We start from the raw sequence: 13,423 nt of genomic DNA, 5'->3' as shown, positions 1-13,423 counted from the left end.
ATCACTCTAGTTATAATCTCTCTCCAGCTCTAGCTGGATCTAAGCTTTGTTTTTTGTGTTTCTAGCCTTGTTCCTTCTCTCTTTGTTCTTGGTAAGATGAAAGTGAGTGGTTAAAGGAGAGACATTTGCACTCTTGAAGACAAGAACAAAACATTTAAGAGTGAGCTATGAAAAAAGCTGGTAAAAGCAGAGGAATGAGAACCAGAATTTTAGTTTTAGAGAAGATGAGATATTCCTTCTCAATCTAGAACAAAGAATGAGTTGATTTGGAGTCAGTGACATGTTGAGTTGAAAAGGGGAAGAGGGTTTGAATTAGCTTTGTAAACATGGGACCTGAGTTCAAATCTCAGCAATGCTACTTATTAATTATGGGTACTTGGTAATCTTGGATTAGAGATTATCTCAGTGGAATAATCAAATAGGATGTAGGAGAGAGAGCAGCAATGAAGGAACTACAATGATGTCCAGAGTTGAGCCCAGCGTGTAGCTAGGAAGAAGGACAAAATATATCTGATGTGTTTTTAAGGTTCTGAGTGTAGAGAATTGGAAGGTATAATGTTAAAAGAAAGTATCAGGTTTTAAATCTCAGAGGGATGAACATGACCCTGTTTATAAATAATGTTGAAAAGAAATAATCAATTAGGGAGGGAAGATACAGCTATGAGTTCAGTATTCATATTGTTGACTCAAAAGATACCTTGAAGTTGCTGACTATGATTAGGAATAGGATAGAAAGGAAAATACTCAAATAGATCTGTGATTTCATCAATGTGGATCTCCCTTCCATTTACATAGATTAAAATCTGTCCATGCTTGCATATTCTGTAAGACTTTTCCACAAGTTCATCACAGGGGATGTACTTAATATGTCCTCCTTTTTCAATTTTTATATTGCAAGAATACCAATGGAGCACTCATTAGTCATCCATCACTTTTGACACATGACCAATCTACTCTTTCATACATTTCTTTAATGATCTCCTTTCTTTTATGCTTCCTTTGTCATTCTTTGTTACATAATACAGCCATTCAAGATCACAGTTCACCACCCCATTGACTTCTGAATTAAACAAACTTAAATTGTAGTTCTTCAGAGACTTTGGTATTCTATAGTCCTAATAAAGTAGTGTAATTATATGAAGTAGGCCTTTAAGGAGAAGCTTGGGTTAATTATTTCCAGTCCAATTCATTGTCCAATGCAGTGTCTATCCAAAATAGATAGATGTAATATGATTATTCAAATATTTATAGATATACAAATATATTATTGATAGTATAGATGCACAAATTGTCCTTTGTTCTCAAAAAGGATCAGTGACATCATGGAATGATATCTAGATTTGCACATGAATTGGATTTAAGTTACAAAAATTCATCAATCTCACTTTCTCTTACAGAGTCCTCAACCTAGGATGCAGCGGATGACCTTACTTTGATGTCTGACCAAGGCCCAGAGCCTCCTTCAGCTACTTTCATGGCCATTGGAACAAAGAGCTCTCTTCTTCCCATTTTGCTGGGGGAAGTCTTCACATGCTTGGGCAGATATACCCTAACTCATCAACAGGTTTGAGGCCTGTCATTTACCTTCAACTTAGTTTAGCCCATTTGCTAAGACAAATTTATCAGGATTTGGCTGCTGTGCATGCTGCAGCATTTTGGAGCCGCAGGTGAGAGTTGGGTGATACGTGACACTGAAAGTAGATGAACAATTGAGAAAAGTGTTTAGCAAGCTCTCACTCCGGAGCTACTAGTGCTTCTGCTCACCCCCTAGACTTTAGATATACAAGTATATATACACTGAAGGACAAATACTATAGGTCAATCACTCAACTGCATAGCATTGTTTTGATAATATGTATTTCTCACTTTTTTTTCCCCTGTGTGCATAGTTAGGGCAAAATCTTAGGGGTGTGTGTGTGTGTGTGTGTGTGTGTGTGTGTGTATGTGTGTGTGTGCGTATCCTTTCTGGGATATTATGTAGTGCTCCAAATCTATTTATCTATTTGTCTATCTCCTAAGAGATTATTCAGTGTTTCAAATCTATCTATTTGTCTGTCTATCTCCTAAGAGATTATTCAGTGTTTCAAATCTATCTATTTGTCTGTCGATCTCCTAAGAGATTATTCAGTATTTCAAATATTTATTTCTAGAAATTCTGGATTTGGAAAAACTGGGGAGAGGATTAGATTAAAGTTTTTGTTTTCATATTTTTAAGGATAGTACAGTGAACATTAGTCTTGTCTTTTTGATCCAATACATGGCCTGAACTGAGTTCTTGTCCCAACCTACCCATCACACATGCTTCAGGCCAAGGTCCTAGAGTCTAATTAAGAAGAGACAGGTTTAAGAAGGTGGAAATAGTCACAAATAAATTAAACTTCAGCTTTGGATGGCAGATCCTAAAAGGAAAATTAAAAAGACTGAAAAAATGGAAAAAAAAACTGATTTCAAGGCTGTGTGAAAAGTAGAAGAACAGAAGGATCAGAACACTTACATTTTTACCCTCTTTCTTTTCTTTTCCTCTTTTCTTTGTAATGAAGAGGTTATTAAGTAATGTGATCCTGTTTGTAGCTTCTCAGTCTTTGAATTCTAGATTTTGAAAAGCTGGGGAATTTTCATTTGGGAATTTCTTTCAGGGAGTGATAATCACTTTCTTTCTATTACATTTCTACTTTGTCCTGTGATTCCAGGAGATTCAGTTTTCTTCTAAGATTTTTAAAAACATGATGTTTGGGCTCTTTTTATTTTGGTTATAATTTTCAATTTCTTCTTCTTCCTCCTCCTCCTCCTCTTCCTCCTCCTTCTTCTCCTCTTCTTCTTTTTGTATTTGGACTTCATTTTAGTATTTTTTGTTTCATGGAATCATTGGCTTCTATTTGATCCATTCTAATTTTCAAAGAATTTGTGGATTGGGCAAGCTTTTATACCTCTTGTGCCAAGCAGCTAATTCCCTTTCCAATTCTTTCTTTCATAGCTATCATTTCTTTTTCCAATTTTTCTTCTAGTATTCTCATTTCATTTTATAAAAAACCTCTTTAAACTTTTAAAAAACACTCTTACTTCCAAGAATTCTAATTAAATTTATGTACTAGTTTTTTTCCCCTCTGAGGCTTTTTCATTCTAGATGTTTTGATGTCATCTTCTGAGTTTGTCTTGAATGTCCCTGTCATCATAATAGTTTTTTTTGGTGGTTTGTTTGCTTATTCTAGTAACCTACTTACTGACTTTGGACTTTGGTAGAGTTGGATTCCTTACAATTCTGCAGGGAAGGTCTGGGCTGTTATTATTGCTGCTTTCTTGGGAGTTCTGAATGTTATGTTATTTCAGGATCTCAGGGATAGTTCAAGGTAGGGACCACCGAGCTTTCAGTGTTCTCAAAGTAGTGTGATTCCAAGGCAAAATCTAATCGCTTACCCCCTTACTCTGAGCTCTGCAAGTTCTTGCTTGATTTGGATGCTGGACTCAGTCACTATTTGCCAGGTGGAAAACTGTTGGATTCAAGGCAAAACTGTAGGTTTCCCTTTGATATGATATTCATGTCTTTATTATTCATTTGTAGTTTGTGATTGGGCTAGGAAGTTGGAACTGAGACCAAACTCTGCTCTGGAGGTGGGGTGGGAGTCTGAGCCACTGTTGCTATTTGCTTTTTAATTTGTTCTCTCTATGCAGAATCCAGGACTTGGAGCTCCTCCATAATGTTAAGCCTAGACATGGTCTTCTCTTTAGTACATTCAGTATTTATAATCTAGTCCTGGGTACTGAGTGACAAAGCTGCTATTGGGTACCTTACCTGAGATTATGATGCCCTGTATAGGTTTGGGACCTACTCTTGTCCTGGTGCATACTTAAACTTCTTTTAGTCCTTGAGTGCTAAAATGCTGAGATTTAGGCAGTTTTACTTTAATATTTCTTGAAATATGATGGTTTAAGGCTTTTTTTGGAGGGGTGATGTGCCATGATTTTCAAGCAGTTGTGATTTTTTTTTCCTTTTCAATCTGTTTTTCTGGTCTGTTATTTTTGCTTTGAGACATCTTACATTTCCTTTTATACTTTCAGTCTTTCTCATTTGTTTATATATATATATATTTTTTGTTGCATGAAATTCTTAGCTTCTCTTTGTTCCTTTCTAATTTTGAGGGAGTTCCCATTGTCCAAAGAACATCCTCTCTTTCCTTTTGATGACCTGAGCTGGAAAAATGACTCACTGTGATTTTTCTTTGGATTTCCCCATCAACATTCTGCTGTTCTATATCTAGAAAATATAGATCTGTTTGGAGGAGTTAGGGGTGGGGAAGTTCTTTGTTCTCCTTGCTACTTTTTTTCCAATTCATTGTTATCACCTTTGTCTTTTTTACGGCTTTGTATTCAAATCGCTTATTTTGTTTATCACAGATAAACAAAACATGTTTATATACTTTGGAGGATTTTTACTGAGCACTTAAAATTCCCTTATATCTTTGTAATAAAGGTTGTTGGATAAGCTGCAATTATTTCATGGTGACTTTTGTTTTTTTGGGGGGAGGCAAATGTTTATCACAAATATTGCAATAAGGTATACAAAAAGTTTCATGGAATGTTTTATGTTGATTTTTGTATGTACAATAAAATCAACACTACTGATTTTTTTTTGCTTCTCCAAGGAAAAGCTGGATATCATTTTGCTTGCAGCTTTCTTCTTATTTCATTTATAGTGAGAAAGTAAGATTGACCCAATTCATTTCTTCCATTATATCTACTTATTGGGGAGCATTTATTAAGTAATATGTATCAGGCATTATCTTAGGCACTTTACAAATATTGTCTTATTCTCTCTCATAACTGTAATGGGAGGTCCCAAGCACGTGAGGCTAAATAGTAATTGGACCATACTCTATTAATATATATGCTTGGAGAAAGAATGGCCCCGCCCATTCTTTGTGTAAGTCCTGATGTGTTGTATAGGAAATGACAATTTTGGTGGGTGGAGGCAGGGAAGTGGAAAGGGAAGCAGAAAGAGAGACTGCTGGCTGGCATCTTGACACAGCTGCTCACATTGCTATCACCACCGCCCTTCACCTCCAATCCCCCTCTGCTAGCTGGCTTCCTGTCACAGCTGCCCATATTGCTATCACAATCCTTCTTCACCTCTACTGAGAATAAAGATTGAAGATTTTTCCCTTAACCTGAATTCCTGACTCCGGCTGATTTTAAATACGCAGTCGTCACACATAAAAATCTTGCAAACTAAGTGTTATTATTATCCCCTTTTTCCAATTGAGGAAACTGAGGCAAATAGTTATGTGATTTGCCCATGATTCCCAAAGACTAGCTTTGAATTCAAATCTATTTTCTCTTGTCAGAGATTTCACATTCAGAATACAGCTAAATTAATATATGTAGATTATCTAAAACTATACTTCTTTTTTTCCCACTCTACCTCTGTCATTGGAGAAGTTGAAGGCTGCACATGAGGGCCTTTTTATGTCTTACTTTGTTTTATATATTGCCATGACCAAAAAAAAAAAAATGACCAAACACCAAGTGTTCTTCCTGCTGATAGAGAGGAATAAGATGAGGCAGAATGAGATCTTTTGGGGAGATGAGAGTGACTCTTTTGAAAAGTAGAGAAAAATTATAACCAACAGCTATGCCAATTTGAATAAATTTTATATTTGTTAAATATGTGTGATTCTTCTATACATATTTCAATATTTATCATGTTGCATGACAAAAATCAGATCAAAAAGGAAAAAAAATGAGAGAAAACAAAAAGCAAACAAACAATAGAAAAGATGGAAATACTATGTTGTGATTCACATTCAGTCTTCTTTCAGAATGCAGATAGCTCTCTCGATCACCAGTCTATTGAAATTGGCTCAAATCACCTCAGTGTTGAAAAGAGCCACATCCATCAGAATTGATCATCACATAATCTTGCTGTTATTGTGTACAATGTTCTCTCTTGGTTCTACTTACTTCACTTAGTATCAGTTTATGTAACCTCTCTGAAATCATCCTGCTGATCGTTTCTTATAAAACAATGATATTCTATAACATTCATATATCATAAGTTATTCAGTCATTTCCCAGTTCCTTGCTACTACAAAAAGGGCTACTATAAACTTGAATAAAATTTGAATAGAGAGAATCTCAGATGTGGGTTAATGGGGAACAAAGAAGTTCAATCCCTCTCTTACACTGAGTTATGAGGAATGGGAAAATGGAGACGTCAGCAGAAGAAACAGGGAATTTTTTTTTTTTTAGACAAGAAGTAAGACATCTCAAATAGAACCAGTTTTCTGTTTAAATGGAAAGAGGAGAAAGTGGGAAGAAAAATGGGTTTGAATGGAGGAGATACTACTAGTCCTTCATGGAAGACCACAACACCGGTAAGGGAACAGAGCAAAAAAAATAGCGTGGCTATGGTGGTGGATATGAGCTAAAATAGGAAGAGTAGATGGTTACTAGAGAGGTTAGTCATTTGAGCTACAAAGGCTGAACAAAATCTAGCTATTAAAATGGAAATACTTCTGAAAATGCCATTAATCACCATTACATAACCTTAAGGAAGGTTTGACAGTTAAGAGTGGGGACCTGAGGGATAGGGTACAGAATAGATGTTCCCCTCTCTCCCCAGGTGAGAGCCCTGAAGAAAAGGACAAATCGGTGTAATATACTTTGCTTTAGTCAGAATATGAAGGGCAGAGTGAAGGGAAAGATCAGTTTTTCAGGTAAAAAGGAACCACTTGTTACAGTAGGGGAAAAGAGGACAGGAGACAGGATGACTGAATCCTGCTTCTCCATGATCAGGGAGTGGCCCAGTCACATTGGGGAGATCAGTGCGGCAGTAAATCGATATAAAAGCAGGCAGGCAAAAAGGCTGACTCTGAAATGAAATGTTCTCTGAGCATCTTTCCTACAATCTCTCTCCCCCATTTCAGGTTCCTCAGTATCCCTTTCCTACAGGAAAGAGGGGAGTTTCACCTTCCCATCGTCCTCCGTTGGGTTCCAACCTCCTTTAAACCGCCTCTGCCCTTTCTCTCAGGTCCCACGTTTACTGCCCCTCACCTGGAAGCGGCCCCTCCCCGCTCCCTCCAGCAGCCCGGGAGACGTTTGCAGTCCTGAGTTTATCAACCTGGAACGAACGGACTGCCAATTTGCAGATTTCTAAGTGGGTTCCTTCTCCGCTAATCCCAGATCCTCTTCAGGATGGTGCAAGCAGATCCTAGAGTGATTGGACTGTGAAGCTCACAAAGCTTTACCCGGTCCCTAGCGCTTGCTTTGTGTCCCACTTAAGCCTCGGCGCGTAGTAGGCGCTCAGGCCCCACTTGCTGGCTTGCTCAGCTAGCGGAGGGCCCAGCCGGGCTGTCCGGCTGGCGGGCAGCCAGGCGGGCTCCGCGGGCCCACTGGAGGGCGTCGGCGAGCCTGTCTTTGGAGCTCGGGCTCCGTGGGACCGGCTCCAGCCAGGCTTGGGGCTTTTCTTTCACCAGCCAGCCTGGTCAGAGCCTGGGTTTCCCATTTTGGTGCAGTGGATTGCGGGCTCGCCGCCGCCCCCGCTGCTGCTCCGACCGCTGCTCTTTCTCTCTTCTCCTTTCTTCTGCTCTTCTAACGCACGTCAGGACCAGCCCGTGCACCCCACACCGGATCAGCCGCTGCCGCTGCCGCCGCCGCCTTTTCGGGTGCCCCGAGAGAGAAAAGGGCAGCTTGCCCCTCCCCCGCTCCCGCCCCCAGTCCTGGACTCGTGGAGTCTGGAGCGGCGGCAGGAGCTGGCGGGAGGAGGGGACTCCTCCGCCAGTCCGTGCCTTTCTTTTTGCGCTGCGAGTCCGACTCCTGCTGCGGCGGCTGCAGAGCCCAAGCCTCAGCCCAGGCGGGAAGGGGGGGAAGGCGGCGGCACATCCCCGAACTGCCCGCCGAGAGCTGGGGACTTTGGGGCAGCGCTGGGGGCCTGGACGGACTGACCCTGTGCCCTCGGGGCTATTCTAACTTCGGGGGGCTTGCCTCCTCCTGGCCCGGCTCAGCTTCTTGCATGGATACATCATGGCTACGCTTGTTTGCAGGGTGCAGTTCCTAGATGATACCGACCCTTTCAACAGCACCAACTTTCCCGAGCCTAGCCGGCCTCCGCTGTACACTTTCCGGGAGGATATCGCCCTTGTTACCCAACTGGCTGGGATTCACCGATTACTCCGGGCACCCCACAAGGTAGCCCCGAAGGGGAAGCTGTGCAAACCCCCCGCGGGGGGCAGGGGTGGGATAGGACCGGGGGTATGTGTGTGGAGATGAGCGAGCTGGGGGGAGAACCCCAGCAGGTCTTAAGGGTTGGAAACTTTTCCTACGACTAGGTTGTACTATATTCTCAATGAGTGGGAGGAGAAGTTGGGGTGGGGGTGGGGGGATTGCTGCAGCATGGAGGTTAGAAACCTGTGTTGGATGGCAATAGAGAAAGCTGCTTCCTTAGTGGCTTCCGTGAGATTGCCTTGCAGGTTGTGGACCTCGGAGTGCCCCAAGGCTAGCCGGGAAGAGCAGCTTTCTTGAGGATGCTTGTCTCGGGTTCTAAGGGCGGTGGGGGATGGGAGCTCCAGAGCAGGTGCTTTTCCAACCTCTAGAAGGGATTTCGAAAGTTCTCCCTTGGGATCGGGTGTTGGATTTTTAAGTGATTTAACTTCGGTCTTGAGCATAGCTCCCCACGTTCGTTAAGTAGTCCCCAGAGTGAGAAGCACGGTCTGCCCATGTGGGGGCTAATGATGGAGGAGTGCATGGACATAACTCACTAGTCACTTTGAAAGTGGTTCTGTCTGTCGTTCCCCGGGAGAGAGAGGCAGCGAAGGAGGAGGAGGTATATAAGTGAAAAGAACATAGACAGCGAGTAATTAAAGAGAAAACAGAGGTCACTTATTTCACTTAAAAGTAGTGCCATAATCTAATGTATGCAGTTCCAGGCCAGCCAGAGGAATCGATCAAGTAAGTGTTGGAGTGTGTGAACCAGGCCATCAAGTTTGCTTCTTCTGCTCACACAGTCTGATATTCTTCTGTTTAAATATACTGCAGTAATAGTCCTAAAGAGCATCAGAATAGACTGCCTGAATCCACGCCTTTGTCACTTACTGGAGTATTTCTATTTTCTTCCAAGGAATATCAGGCCATTAGTGGGCACCGGGCCTTTTTAGGGACTATCAGTTGTTGGGGGGTGGGGTGGGATGAGGTGGAGCATACACAAAGGCTCTTGGCCTCTGAGCCAGAAGCAAGTGTCTCCTGGGAAGAATAGCTTAGCAGTCCAAAAGATAGTTATTTTTTTAAAGCTCTACTCAGAAAGACAGACATTTGTGTAAGATGTTGTCTATAGCAAAGGACTATAGATTAAAAAAAAAATAAGTGGAACTGACTTCCACTTAGAATTACTGAATGTAACTTGGGAAATAAAAGACTTCAGGAGCCCCATTTTTGCAGGAATCTATACCTGAACTTTTAGATAATTCATTTCTTTGGGAGTTGGATATTTATAAATATTTTGGGAAAATAACTTAAATGCCAAAGAAACATTCATTTTGGGGGGTTTTAGGTTCCTGTATAATATTTACCAGTCTCATAAGTAGAGGGAAGACAATACATGGAGCCTTCTGGACTTTGGTAGTAGTGTTTTTCTTACTCTGTTAGTATGTCACTGATTCTATTCTTTAATAAGTAATCCTTCTTAAGGAATGAGGAATTAGAAGAGTTCAGTAAATTCTCTGTACAGGTTCCTTTGTAAAAAGTTAGTTTAACAGGTTGACATAAATAAGTGTGTAGATGATAGATGACTTTTAAAGTGCATCCAGTCCTAAATCTATGCTCCTGTGATCATATGTGCATATACATATATATGTATTTTGTTTATTAGAATAGTTTGGGGAAATGGAGATTATTTTTTATAATCTGCTAACAATTAAAAGGGGGCTTTAGAAAGAATTTCCACTTTCTGACCTTAAAGAATTATAATTTAATTTAAGATTTTAGGGGAAATCGGTCCATATGGTGGGTTGCCATACATAATGGTGTATCTTAGCCTACAGTTCCTGTGATTTGGGGGATCTCCTGTATGAAAACTTTGAAAGAAATTATTACTCTTCTCAACCAATAGTGGAATGTGGGTATTTTATATAAACACTTTTTAGTGAGCCTAACTGTGTGCTTAAGCAACCCAAGCAAGAGACAGAATTGAAAAGTAGAATGGCTTTTATGGCTCTATCAGCTTTCCTGGATTGTCCTGAGTTGCACGGACCGAATTGATGGACCACAGAGATTCCTGACCCTTTGGCCTGAGTGACAGATACTTTTAGGCTTAGGTCTTGCTCGCAGATTCTAAGGTAGATTCCATAATTTACTTTAACATCAGATTTTTGGAGAAAACCTTTTTTAGGTAAAGGCTGCAGAAGGATCCATACATAAGCTTATACCAAATGATTAATTAAAGTCTTTATAACCACAATCTTTCAGAATATTCACTGAAATTGACTTTTCAATGAAAAAATCATTAATATAAGTGAATTTTTTTACATGGAATATACATGCTTATAATCCTATGTGTATTCCAGATGTGAAAAATATATATGTGTGTGTGTGTATCCCATACAAATTACATAGCTATAAACATCCAAGTTACATAGTACATGTGACTATTTTTCCTATGTTGATTTAAACTAAACAACTGATTGTATGAACTGGTTCTTTTAGAAAACAGAATCTATTGTATAATGTGCACATATTAATAGTTTGCACAAGTGGCTAATGGCTATCACAAGATTATTAGGTTGTACTTGTGTTAATAAAAGAGCATTTCTACTAACTTCCACTAAAAGAGCAAGTAACTCCCTGTCCCTCTCTGAATTTTAGTTTCCTGTATCTGAAAGAGTTTGGCTAGATGAGTTTTAAATTTCTTTTTCTGTGGTTTTCCTTTCTATCTTACTGTTTGACAGATGGATACAATCTTCGTTAGGGGTTCTTATTACATTACAGTGATATTTGCTCAACAAAATGATTATGGTTTTGTTTATTCTTGTTTTTTAGGGGAAACTGGTTTGTACTGAACACAATAGAAACCCATCAGATTTGTGGCAGTTATCAGTGTGCATAAAAAATTAGGTCATTTCTGGTATGGGGGTAAGATTTGAATCTAGATCTTTCTTCCTCACTGTACTTCAGCACTCTCAATTACAATATACTGCTTTTCTCCACACAGGTACCATTAGGTAACAAATACTGGTTTATTCACTACTGCTTTAAAGGTTTTAAAGACTACATTGTAATTATTTTTAAGCAACAACTATCCACTTATCCTGTATAGGTAATAATTAATAAAAGGAATGTTTCATTTGATGGTAGTTTTTTCACAAGGCAAAAATGATATATAAAAAGTTATCACAGAAATGAATTAAAAAAAGGTCGCTATCAAAATGGGAAGTTTGATTTTGCAGTATAAGTAGAGCTTGAGCATATCTTAAATCTTTCCTAATTTACAGATCCAATCTTATTTCCAAGTGCTACCTAACACCTACTCTTGCCTTTGGTTAAGTTCAAACCCTGAGAACATAACACTCTTTAGTTCTTGTCTCCAGGAGTTTGCTTTTGTTGCTCACATCTAAAATGTCATTCCCTCCAACTACTCAGTCAATCAATTAATTAAATCTAATGCAATCATCAAGGTCCATTTTGGGGGCAACCTCTTCTTTAAAGCTTCCTCCAGCTACTCTATCCTTCATTTATTTCCTTCTGAACTCCCAAGTACTCAGAATCATTCCTAAGCAATTTCACACCTAATCATACAGTCCCCCCGTTGTTTGCTCTTGTTTCATGTGGCTGTGGCTTTTGCTTCCAAGTAGACTGAATGTACCTCCAGGCAAAGGCCATATCCTGTGTTTCTCACAGGGTTAAATATAGTGTTGGGTATATAGAAAGGTAAGGTGGAAGTTAGTACAATAAGATTAATACATCTACCTTACTTTAATAAGGTTCAATTTTTCCTTTCTAAAAATCTGCTTAACAGGGAAGTCTCTCTCATACACCTGCTGTCTGAAGTGTGAGATTCATAGCATATTGGACATATCCTTTGTGTCATGGAATCTTAGAGCTTAAAAAAAAAGACTGGACTTTCCTATCTAAGCTAGAAGTACAGAGGCTATTGTCCCTCCTCAGGCAATTTAGGAACCATTTGATCTGAGTTTCACTATATTAATGACTCAAGGAAGATTCTTAATACTCTTAGCTATTGCACCTGAGAACTTCTGAGACTAAGAGAGCTACAGATGAAGCCTCTCCAAGAAGTTTGGATAATAGGCACATAACACCACCACTAACATGTCTGCATTGCTGAAAACATTTTCTTTTTTAAAAAAATTTTAATAGCTTTCTATTTACAAGTTATATGCATGGGTAATTTTACAGCATTGACAATTGCCAACCTTTTGTTCCAATTTTTCCCCTCCTTCCCCTACCACCTCCTCCCCCAGATGTCAGGATGACCAATACATGTTAAATATATTAAAGTATAAATTAAATACAAAATAAGTATACATTTCCAAACTGTTATTTTGCTGTACAAGAAGAATTGGACTCTGAAATATTGTACAACTAGCCTGTGAAGGAAATAAAAAAATGCTGGCTGGCAAAAATATAGAGATTGGGAATTCTATGTAATGGTTCTTAGTCATCTCCCAGAGTTCTTTCACTGAGTGTAGCTGGTTCAGTTCATTACTGGTCCATTGGAACTGATTTGGTTCATCTCATTGCTGAAGATGATCAGGTCCATCAGAATTAATCATCATATAGTATTATTGTTGAAGTATATAATGATCTCCCGGCCCTGCTCATTTCACTCAGCATCAGTTCATGTAAGTCTCTCCAGGCCTTTCTGAAATCATCCTGTTGGTCATTTCTTACCGAACAATAATATATCATAACGTTCATATACCACAATTTATTCAGCCATTCTCCAATTGATGGGCATCTACTCAGTTTCCAGTTTCTGGCCACTGCAAAGAGGGCTACCACAAACATTCTTGCACATACAGGTCCCTTGCTGAAAACATTTTCCACTGAAGATTGAGAGAATGCTAACAAATCCATTATCGTGGATTCAAACCGATGAGTGGTCTTTAATGTTACTTTGTGCGAGGCTTACAGGTTGTAGGAATGCTCCATAAAAGGTGTCATTCTTTGATACTAACATTAATACCTGATATCTCAATCTCCCTGTATAATTATAAAATCCTGATGGAATATTGTTCAGCTAATTCTCTCTTTCAAACATTGTGCGTGTAGAACTAACTTCCCTGTGTAATATCATTTCACCTATCTTTCCAGTTTTTATGAACCAATGAATTAGGAGGGTGTATTTGTATATCTTTAAGCCTTAGAAGGGTAGGATGGCATAGTAGATGGTGTGCTAGATTTGGAATCAGGAAGACCTGAG

General features: G+C 39.4%; 1 protein-coding gene across 8 annotated transcripts in view; it reads left to right on the top strand.

Annotated features, from left to right (window-relative positions):
• The first annotated feature begins 7,918 nt into the window (after positions 1-7,918).
• Positions 7,919-13,423, top strand: part of FHOD3 (formin homology 2 domain containing 3) — a 652,613-nt gene continuing 647,108 nt past the window's right edge. For all 8 annotated transcript variants that reach the window (XM_051969747.1, XM_051969754.1, XM_051969753.1 and 5 more), the window contains exon 1: positions 7,919-8,181. In XM_051969747.1, the coding sequence (XP_051825707.1) occupies positions 8,017-8,181 (165 nt within the window). In that variant the 5' untranslated portion in view covers positions 7,919-8,016. The remainder of the gene's footprint in view (positions 8,182-13,423) is intronic.

The sequence above is a fragment of the Antechinus flavipes genome, chromosome 1 (assembly GCF_016432865.1).
Source record: "Antechinus flavipes isolate AdamAnt ecotype Samford, QLD, Australia chromosome 1, AdamAnt_v2, whole genome shotgun sequence".
Lineage (NCBI taxonomy): Eukaryota > Metazoa > Chordata > Mammalia > Dasyuromorphia > Dasyuridae > Antechinus > Antechinus flavipes.
Note: the sequence above shows the minus strand (reverse complement) of the source record. Positions and strands in the feature narration are given on the sequence as shown.